At 35.6% G+C, this 11,663-nt stretch overlaps 1 protein-coding gene across 1 annotated transcript; it reads right to left on the bottom strand.

Moving 5' to 3' along the window:
• Positions 1-2,861: 2,861 nt before the first annotated feature.
• Positions 2,862-10,830, bottom strand: LOC130586083 (BCLAF1 and THRAP3 family member 3-like; the record flags this gene model as incomplete). Its single annotated transcript, XM_057386792.1, has 7 exons — positions 2,862-3,008; positions 4,703-4,821; positions 5,616-5,679; positions 5,910-6,024; positions 6,780-6,958; positions 9,249-9,914; positions 10,252-10,830. Coding segments are annotated over 7 exons (1,846 nt in total), but the record flags the coding sequence as incomplete, so codon positions are not given.
• Positions 10,831-11,663: the final 833 nt, after the last annotated feature.

Below are 11,663 nucleotides of genomic sequence, written 5' to 3'. Positions count from 1 at the left end.
CTCTGTACACAGATTTGAGAATTGCTTGCCTGCCACAGAAGCACAATGTCAAACACAAGTCACACGGATAACTAGCACTGAAATTGTTTGTCAGCACAGTCAAACAGCCACAGCTGCCTAAAGCAGAAAACTCCTCCAGCCCCTGACCTACCTGCACATTCTGGCTCTTTTCCAACTTTCCCTATGACTGCTGCTTCTAGAGGATGTCATTCTCTTCCATCATTGCATAAGATTATCAATATTTACAGAAGCACATATACTACATGAGARTYCTCTAATGCAGACAGAGCAGACTTGCCAATGAACACTTGGCAACCAAATAAATTTATTTGTTTATGGTCCATTCTTGAACCATCACAGAAGCATTCCAGTGCTGTTGAACTATTTCCTTAAAGGAAATTTTACCAGTTTGAAATAAATTTTAGAAAAAAGTAAAAATACATTTTAAAAAGAACCTAAGAAGAGAACMCTCCTGAAATATTTCAAATATACTAAGATTTAATAATAAATGCAAATGCATTTATTGCTTTGCTGTCCTTAAACAAACYACCAAACCTTTCTGGTAACACTGTTATTAATGGTGCAAGGAGGAATTSTATTATTCCATTAATACAATGCAATGGTGGTAGAATCCAAGRTAACTTTTAACTAGGATTTAAGCCAGCTTTTTTTTTCAGATTATGTTATTGCCTACAAGTCAACTTCTATTTAGCTTCTTACAATGCTTTGACAAGAAGGGATTCAGAGAACAAAAAGAAAGGAAGAAAGATTTTATGAAGTGAAATCAAAGTAATCAGGGTTGCTTTTTCAAGAAAAAGATAGAAGCTTTCCAGTTCCCTTCTTATTCTAAGAAAATGAAGACACTCCACATAATCAAATTAACTTTCTAAATTCAACACAATTAAATCAGGAAGATCCCAGCTGAAGTACACTCTTTCTTCCTTAAAGCTGGGAGTTCCCATTATAGTTAAAAAATAAACACCTAGGAATGAAAACAAAGCTTGTCTTAATTAAACTGTGGATCCAGCCCTCCCATCCCCACCTTCCTTAAGACTAAAGTACATTCACAGAAATATGAGCAGTAGAACTACTTCATGCAAAGGTACAACAAACCACTTTTCAGGAGCTTCCTAAAACAGAGGCTTTAAAATAAAAAAGATAAAAGAGAGCAGAGGGAATAGAAATAAATATATAYTTGTTCTGATTTTCTACTTCACTGTTTAGCTGGCCTCCTTTTGTAAGGACAAGGCTAAATGGATAATTCTTAGAATCAAGTTTAGACACACAATTGTACCTTCCAAGCCTGAGTTTTTGTCAAGTTTAAGCTCAGCTCCCAATTATTGACTATTAACATCACAAATATTGTATTTTGATTACTAAAGTTTTTGATTTATTTCCTTGTCTCCAAACCAGCTTCTTGCAAGGCTGACCATGAAGAGCCATATCTTCTTTAGGATGTTTTGCATTTTTAATAGCCATGCTTTTACAGCTACTGCTGTTCCAAAGGGAAYTCATTACTGCAGTGCAGGACTTGCTAAAAGTTGCATGTTTGCAGTTCACTATTAAACATGAAAATGCAATCTTCCTGAACCTTCAGCACATTCAGCAATAACTCAGTGTCTATTTAAAACCAACCTCCTTTYTATTTGCAATTACAGTTTACTGTGGTGGGTTGACCTTGKCTGGATACCAGATACCCACCAAGCAGCTCTATCATTCCCCTCCTCAGCAGGGCTGGGAGGGAGAAAATAAAATTAAAAAAAACCTCATGGGTCAAGMCAAAGGCAGTTTAATAAAGCAAAAGCAAAGACTGAACACAGAAGCAACAGAAAAYAAAAGATTTCTTCTCTATTTGCTACCAGCAGGCACTATCCAGCCACTTTGCCAGCAAAGCAGCTCCATTTCAGAATGGACTATGTGAAAGCTATTTTTCATGGACCTAAGAAAAGTTTCATGGGTTTCTGGAACCCTCTCCACAGGTTATTAGCTACAGTGTATAAAGAATGACAACTTAGGTTACTCTCCTTATTCTGCAGCCATCAGAAAGAAAGAAAAACTGGTTTAGGATTATGCTGCACACATTAAAAAAGCTTTTCTGGGCTCACTGGTTCCCCAAGTTAAACAAGCACAAACACTTGGAATTGTCTACATTTCTTTAGCAGGAATTTTCCAGGAGACAAATTTATTTCTACTGAACCTAATATTACTCTCTTGCCCATTTTAGTATCAAAGTACACCACAGAAAAATAGCCTAAAGAATAATTGTCCAAAGCTAGGTTTTATAAATGCAATATTCAGGATATATAATATGCCACTGTTTAACATTACATCCTCAGGAACATTATTTCACACGTCTCATTATTTCTGTGATTTGCACCCCATTTTTATTTAAAGTAAGTGCTTTTCAGAACTTTTATCATAATGAGGAGAAACACTGTTTCAGTAACAATACCACCTACACAAGATTCAGGCCTTCCTTTCCAACCACTGACAACTAGAATACAGSAGAGCATTCTTTTTCTCCAACTATTTAACATTAGCTCAGATTATCTACTCAATAATAAGGATTTTGATTTTATCATTTTGGTAATTACACCATTATGTGGAAGAAAAGTGATATTAGACACAAATTCCTTTTACAAAAAGAAAARGGAGTGCTATCAAAGTGTTTTTTGCCCACTCTGCTTCAAGAAATACCTGAGAAGTACTATTGAACTATAAAATTATGAGTAGTTTTATTGTTGAGTACAGACAGAAGATAAAAAAGCCTCACTCAAAATTTGAAAGGTCAAGACATCACAGACTACTAAATTTATATCAGCATAGACAATGTATCAAAATATGAATTATACATCAACAGTGCAGGAGTGACTATTTCTACATTTCAGCTTACCAGATGAGGTCTCCCAATAAATTTCCTGAAAGGTGGCTTCATGAACCTCATAGGCTTTTGGAAACCATCAACTTGAGAAGTTTGTAACTTGGMAAGRCTGCAGCTCTGCTGGTTCCTGATGTGTGTGTGAGAGAGAGTGAGAGAACAATTAAATTCTAAAGCCATAGCATATCAACATCTTATATTTTAAACTAGCTCATTCTAGCATTGTATCAGAAAAAAAAAAAAAGAGAAAGCTTTTATTTTCCTAAGAAAATAGACAAAATTCTTGGAGCAAGCTCAAACTGTAGAGTATATAGTAACCTGTATTCTCTTGTGGAATGAGAAATGAGAGATCTTCTGAAATTCTTACTGTGCAAGTGCAGGGATCCCCTGGCTGTGCCCTGCTGCAGTCACTGCTGCCCTCAGATGGTGAAAACAATTTCTGGATTTTAGTCCTTCACACCCAACTATCAATTCTGTCATGCAGAACTTGCCCTTTTAAAACATCCTCAACACTACACAAACTCAGAGAAATCCTCAACAAGCAGCTGGTTCTGATTTTGGGGGTTTTGCTTGCTTGTTTTTATGGTTTTGGTAATTTCATTGGTTTTTTTTTTGTACAGATACATCCATAAATTTCTAAATAAAAAATCTACCATGAAAAGCAACCGCCACAAGTCAAAATTTGTATTTACAAAACACACAGAAACAGTTTTTATAGCTGCAAAATAAATTATTAAGGATAAAAAATAGCAGCACACTGAACAAGCTCACAGGCATTGCCAGTATCTCATCTCAATAAAACCTCTCAATCACAGGAAAATCCTCCATATCATTCATGCCATTACTGCCCTCAGTCCCCATTACCCTGACAGCAGAATCCTCCTGACAACAAACTCCAGGACAGCCACTCTTAGTGGGGAAATTTGCATTTCCCACTTTGAGCACATAAATAAAAGGTAAGCAGGACATTAAATGTGGAAGTGTGTGTGGGCACATGAAACAAGTCCAGGGTTTTTTCCCTCCACTTGTTACCCTTCACTTCTTTTTTTGTTTCAAGAATCTAAATACAAGAAATTTCTTCTGCAGCTTCCCAAGTCTTTGCTTTTCCAAAAACATTAATTGCCATTACAGACTGYATTTAAAATGGACTAAGAGCAGCATATCAAGAACAATCTGCAGTATGGATACATTTTATTACACTCTGGAAATTCATCCATCAAATTTCTTCTACCAGTCCCTCTCTCTAATCAACTGACCTCACAACATCAAAAGTGAAACAGGATGACTGAGGTTAGCAAACACCTTTAATAAACCTGTTGGAATAATCCACAGCAGTAAAACACTATTCCAAAAATCTGACTTTTCAAATTCTCCAAGAATGAGAAAAATTCCAGTTATTTGTGGAATATATATTATATATAAAATAAATAAAATATTCCACATTTCATTACTAAAACATCAGGGCAACAAAACAATGTATTTATCCTAGAATGCTTTTACAGAATTACAAAATACCAGGAAAATGTTATGTGGCTCTTCAAGGAGTTCAAAAATACTTCAGCATTTTTAAACTAATTTTGTCCCCTCTCCACATTCAGTGCTACAGTTTGTGCTTGCTTTTCATTTTTTCCCACTGCAGTTTAACTTCTTTCAAGGTAATTACAGAGTAGTTTGCAATGTATTTCAGTTTAATTTGAGTCCCAGCCAAACTTTGAAGGCAAAACTGTGGTAAAGAATCACAATAAATGTAACAGTAGAAGAGCCCAAAAACTGAACACAGAAGGGAATAACAGGCTTGGCCCAATAAGATTATTTGCTCATTACCTTGGAGTGACACCATCTACATGAAACACTCTCTCATCATCCTTCTTCAATCTCTCTTTTCTTCTCCTTTCTATATCATAGCGCAGATCATTGGGATCTTCCAACACCCTTACAATGTTCTGGTTAAAGAAAGGGTTGAAGCTGAGTTAGCTGCTAAGAAATGAACACCAAGCTGATTTTTGTCCTTCAGGGGCAGCACAATTCAACTGTCAGCACACAGAACAAACTCACACCAGCCCAAAGATCCAAAGTCTAAAGCAATAACTAAGAAATTCTCTTTTCTTGCCCTTTTACAAATTTCCAAACAACAGTGAACAGAGCACTGGAATTCTGCATGGAGTTGCCAAGGCTTATTCATGGAAGTGTCAGTAACTCTTGAGAAGTTCTACAAGCCTTAAACAAGTAGAATCTCCAAATATCTGTACTACAGAAAAGGAATGGTGACTAAATCATGGCTGCAGAGCTCAAAAGGACAAGACTGAAAATCTTCTAACCCCAGGTGAAAGCAGGGGATAAAATAGCATTCTGAGGAATTACATGGATTTTGAGTCATTGTAACATTAGGGCAGAAGAAACATTAAGGCTTCGGGTAATCTCACACCAAAAATAAGAATCACACTTCAGTATTTACATTGTTTCAAAACAGACCTGTTCAAGCAGCAGGAATAAAAACATTCCAGCTGCTCTGGAAAACATATCTGTGTTTTACTCTGCAGTAAACACAGTACACTTACATCTGTAAACACACTCAGGTGTGCATTTTTTTCAAAATATTCAGAATTACTGGCAGTCTTCACAGGATGCAAAGATTATAACAATAATTCCCCCCTTGTAACAACAGCAAGGGGGAAACCTTGCTTACATTTATAATTTTAACTTATTGCTTCCCAACAAAGTGAAGCAATCAAGATACCTGAGGAGAATCAGATGGCACAGTTCGTTTGTTCTGAAGTTCTGCTAGAGACATGTCAATCCTCCTGGAACATAAAAATATTGCATAAAAACAAATGCCATCACTATAAAAACAAATGCCATCACTATAAAAACAAAAGCATTCTTGACCAGGCAACAGAATGTTTTAAAGATACAGGCAGGTTAAAATAATATATAAAACCTTCACACTGTGTAAAGTCTACTGAAGTTCAATTACCTTAATGCAAGTAAATCAAGAAAAAAGGTAAATTAAGACAAAATGTTCAACAATTACCTGTGAATTTCTGGATCCAAATGTATTTTAACGTCAGTTGTATTTGCACTTGATTTATCCTGAATTTTTGAGAACCGTTCATGTAGAGTTATGTCAGAAGATGTAAAATAATTTGCTGTGAAAAGATATTAAACACAAAAATGTTTTTTGTAGTGTTTGAAATGCACAGTGGGAATATCTCTTTTGAAAGATTAACTCTTAAGGATATCACAATTTACTGAAAATTTAAACTATTTCCACTTGCAGTTTACTATTCATAAATGAAAGATTAGACCAGCCCAACTCAGACAAGCTTATCTGATAAGATTAAACTCCATCCCCAGCTCTACCATGGCAGTACTCAAATCACTAAAATCTATAAAATTCAACACTGAACAAAATGCAGCTGCCTAAACACTAATCTTAAAAATTAAAGGAACCATACATAACTAGAGAGTTGTGATTACAGCAAAGCTCCTTTTTTCCTATCATGTTTCTTAAACAAGCAGGTTACTCTCACATGCTTCCATAAAATCATTTTGATCTTTAATCTCCACAATAATGCCTCACTTATGGCCTAAGGCCTTCTTGAAGTCATCCTCCACCCAGGATTTTACTATAAAGTAAATACTTTAAATCCTCAACCTACATTTTCTTTAAATATTTGGGAAATGTATTGGGAAACCAAATATAAATGAAATATATATATAGGGATATATATATATATATATATATATAAATATATATATAAATATATTGGGAAACCAAATATAAATGAAGCCAATGGCAAACACCTGAGATTTACAGGGACATCATATCTAAACTGCTAGCTTTGGGTTTAGTAATTATATACACATAAACACATTCATTTATGCCAAATATTACAGCCACCTTTGACTTGATGAATAATTGTGATTATTTCCTGAGTAAATTCTCTTGATGGGTCGTTTTCAACATTTTGTGTTACAGATTCCATGTGCTCAAACACTGGATGGAAATTTTCATTTTTTCTGCCAACAGCAACCAGATCATGGGACATCTGTCTCTCTGTAGTGTGACTAGAAGCAGTCCTAGAAAAAAAATTATAGTGAATTATTTTAAAGCATTTATCTAAATCTCAAAACCTGGAATAGACAAGTAGTGTAAAACAATAAATAAGGAAGTTAATTTTAGGAATAAACAGGATTAAAAGCCAAAATCTCATTTTGTTCCTTTTTAAAATTAAAATACTACTAAAGCCATAAGGCAGAAAATCTATACTAAAATACAAAGATATTATTTCAGTCTCAGGAATCTTTATATCCGTGAACTATGCAACACAAAATCTGTGAATTTTAAGTTTAATTCAACTACATTATCAAATACAGGCAAATGAAGATCCTGACAGATTTCTTTAGAATAATCCTAGAAGGCAATTATGCCTGTGTCTTGTTTATACAGAACTACCAGGCAATTTTCAAGAACAGTTCAGAGATAAAAAAAAAAAAAGTCTCACATCTTTGGGAACTGAATCATCACTTGAGCCTAGTGAAACTGCTTCAGTAGCAGCATGTGAACTTAAGAACTTGTTTACCATATTTTTGTAAATTTTTACTCATTCTAAAAGTTTACACTCCAAATGGTTGCACTGCTGCTTAAAAATTATTTTGACAAGAAAGCCAACACCTCAACAACACTACTTGCTCTTGTTGCAAGAAAAATGCCTGTCATTGTGAAAGATAAATTAAGGACTCTAAGAGCTCATGTAAAAGCTTTTAGAATAAAGACTTTTAATTGTTTATTCTGCAAAGTGATTATGTACCTGGCCATCCTGTATTAAAAGCATACAAGACTAGAAATCCATACAAAAATTGTATCAGAAATAGCCTGGAGCAGATGCCACAAGTCATCAATTTTCCCCTAGCACAGTGGAAATAAATAAATGCAAGAAGGAATCCAAGCAATCTCAGTTTTAGATATTTGAACTATCTATTTGCTCCCCAGGTTTATAAAGAAACTATTCTTCTTAACTGAGTCATTTCAAGTCGTGTGTTTCTTAAATGCCTAAAGTAGGCAGCATGAATACTCCAAGTCATAAGCTTTTATAAAACTAATGTTCTTATATTTGAAAAAATAAAATATTAGCCCTTCTGGCTGCATCCACATATTAAAGTAGCTGTAATCAATGTATTGTTTTTTTTCAGTCTGCAAACAATTGCCATGTCCATTTTGCATGACCTTCAAAAACAGCAGCAAGAGGCTACTAGATAGAGGAATCATTCTGTGGGTTTGCAACAAAACCCAACAATTTTCCTTAAATTATCATTCAGTGTTAAATCCTTGTGCTAATGCAATGGTGGGAGTGGGCATTACTCCACCTCCCTTTCCTCAGTTTTTAATTTTAACCTCTTACATGCAGTAACTTGTCTTTGTAACTCTCCATTGCATTACGTATTTTTGAAACAGTGCAAAGAGAAAAAAAAAAAACTGATACAGATGTTTTATTTGGGACAAGAGGCAACATACCTTTAAAATTAAGGCTGATCATTTTGGGATGGAAGATAATCTCTTCCAAAACCAATTACTACAAATATAAGATATTCTGGTCAGCAACAGAAAGTCAACAAAGCAGAAAACTCTGCAAGAATCTATCAAAACCAAGCTGCTTGTTCACTACCATGTGTTTATCATCTAAAGTTTCATAGTAGTGCCATTTTCTTATATTGCAGCCAGCAATGCAACTGGAAATGCTAAATGAAAACACAAGAATTACACAGAAGATAGATATAAGCAGACTCTACTGCTTTTCAGTTCTGATGCCTCAACAGGTTGCCACTTTGCTACAACAATAAATGACAACTCAGAGATCTGTCATTTTTGGCAGTTTTACTGAACTTGAGATCTTGAATATGTGCCTGAGATTTATGAATTTAAAGGTTAGCTGATTTTTAGAAAAAAGAAAGAGTGACATTTAAAAAAAATGCTATGGTATTTCAGATGAAAGCACAGGACTAGGGTTTGCTGCATTTGGGTTTTGTTTCTTGGGGGGTTCTGTTTTTAAATAAAAATAAAACATTTACTTATCACAACCATCTTTTAACTACAGCTTTGTTATGAGGCACATCTGCTCTTTTCACTTCCTACATCTCCAGGAAACATTGGTTTTTGTTGATTGGTCTTATTTGTTGGTTGGTTTTAATAGTGTTTTAATAAAGATTTAATAGTTAACTTGCCCATACAGGAAAGTTACCATTTTAAAAGAAATTAAAACTAAAAATTAAACTAATTAATGGTTAATTCCTGAAAACCCCATGCTTTCCTCCAATATTCATAAACTGTTAAAGAGACAGGAAGAAAGCAGAGGTGAAGCAAAACCAATACCTGTACTTGGTCCCCATTTTCTTCATATCCACTTTGACTGTGAGACGTTCTCTCATACAGTTGGCATCAGACATTTTCACATCTGAAACAGTATGACTTGAATCACGCTGGTTATTGGAGGAATCCACGTTTTTCCTCAGCTCCCCCTCTTTCCTCACTCTTTCATTCAGTTTGTTTTTAAAAGATCTCAGCTCAACATCCGTTTTGGAAGAGTTAACACAAGCATTGCAGCTCTTCTTGGAGCTGTATTTAACAGGTTCTTCAACGTGCCGCTCTTCAGTCCGTCTGGCTCTTCCAGCACTAAAATAATCCAACTCTTTGCTGTTCCGGGCACCTTTAGAAGAGCTGTACTTCTGCTCTTCCTGCTTCACGTATTTCTGAGCTCTGTCATCTGGAAAAGGCTTTTCCCCATCGGGATGCCTGCGCCGTTTGTGACTGTACTCATAGGCTATCTTAGTGACAGAACCCCCCAAGTGCTCCCTCTCAGCCGGCCGCTGGGACTGGGCACCTGGATATCTTTGCTCCTCCTTTTCCTGGCAGGGTGGAAAAGAACGTTCTTGCTTCCACTTGGAATTTCTTGCTACATCTCCACCGTCATACCTCTCCATTTCCTTAGCCCTTTTAGACGTGTGCCCATATTCTCTGTAATCGTGATCTTCAGGATACCTGTGTTGACATAAAGCAATTTACACTTGCACTAGAGAAGAAAGTGAGAACTTATATGTGCAGAATGTTGGACAGCAGAATGCGTGGCAAGTTAACCCATAATCCCTCAGGCCAAGGTACAGATGTGCAGGGGCTCTTAAGAGGGACACATTATCCTTTCATACTCTAGCCAGCAATAGGATTTACTTAAAAGACAAATACTTCACTACTACCAGTCGCCCATAATTAACCTACAAAGTGGCCAACGTGTTTCAAGGTGGATATCTTCAACTATAATGAAAACAGACTTGAGGCTTTACACCACAATACCCAGGGTTTAATTATTTTATTCCTATACCTCTTCTGTAAAGAGCTCCTTGCCGTAAATTCATCAGAAACTCTTCTGGGTGACTGACCGTACTTCTCTTCGTGTAACCTCTGGTGCCTCAAGTCATCTTCATGCCATTTTCTTTCAAGTTTGCATGAAGCCTCTAATGGTCTATGAAAAGGTTTCATTCCTTTCTCATTTCCAGTGAGTTTGTAGTGATCAAACATGTATCTGTCCTCCATTTTGTGCTGGTAAAAGGGACGATCATGCTCTTTGTAAGGTACTTCAGAGTATTTTGGTGGTATCTGGCATCTCCTGTTGCTTTCAGGCCTTTCAGATGAATGTGTTCTGTAGGGTTTATGACTGTAAGCATCTTCCATGGGAATTCTTTTCAGGTTGGGTGAAGGTGACCTACGTTCATATATTCTCTGGTGGTTATTTCCATGAGGTGCAAACCTGGAATTGCTTTGTCCATATTTTTCATCTTCTATTCTCCAAGGCATAGACTTTTTTGGGTCTTTACGAAAGCTTTTATATTCACAGTCGTAATTAATATGAGCATGCCTTTGCCTATGGTGCTCTGGACTCCTAAAAGCTGGAGATAAGGACCTAAAGCAAAAATAAAATCAATTTTGAGTAGCCCCATAAAATTGAATCCATTTCTTAATGAGAACATCCATTTCCTTAGGAAGTAGAACTTAGTACATAATTTTTTAACAAGCTGATTAAAATTAACACCAAGATATCAAAATGGCATTTTCCTGGCTAGAGTACCAGGCTTACTTTTACTCTGTTGAAAGTTTTCATAGTAAAAATACCCACTTGAAATTGTAGTAAGTCAATCATTTTTGTCTCTTTGAAGTTTTTCATTTAAAACTAAAAATAATTTCATATACATGAAGTTTCCACTACACTGAAAACAACTGTTATACATATTTTCACACTTTTCAAGCATCCCCTATCTATCTTTTTCAGTGCCAAGAAAAGAAAGGGGAAGGAAAAACAGTGTATAAAGAAAATTTTAAAGGCAGAAAAATGCCTTTTCTTTGCATGCCAAAACACCCTTCAAAAGTGAAAGACTGAAAACATTACAAAATATATTTAAATTGTCATACAGGTAGGCTTTTTCCTGCAGAAAAAATCAAGTTTGAGAAAGATGCTTTGGCCTTTTGGATAATTGTATGTACATGTTCACACACGTATACGTAAGTACTTCCACACTTACTGCAGCTTTTGCAATTAAAAATTCAATTGCATCACTCAGCTTTGCATTTTCTCCTACAGTTACAAAAATGAGGACAACCTGTTACGAGTTTTTAGCCAAAATCCCCTTAAAATAAAGAAAAAATAGCACAGGCCACTAGCAAGAACCAGAAAGTAATCCCAGACATAACAATTCTGCTAGAATTCAAGTAATCATTGCACACCCTTGACACACTCTT

Source organism: Malurus melanocephalus, unplaced genomic scaffold (genome assembly GCF_030028575.1).
Source record: "Malurus melanocephalus ecotype Western Australia unplaced genomic scaffold, MMel_1.1 scaffold_1054, whole genome shotgun sequence".
Lineage (NCBI taxonomy): Eukaryota > Metazoa > Chordata > Aves > Passeriformes > Maluridae > Malurus > Malurus melanocephalus.
The sequence above is the reverse complement of the archived record's forward strand: the minus strand, read 5'-3'. Positions and strand labels throughout refer to the sequence as shown.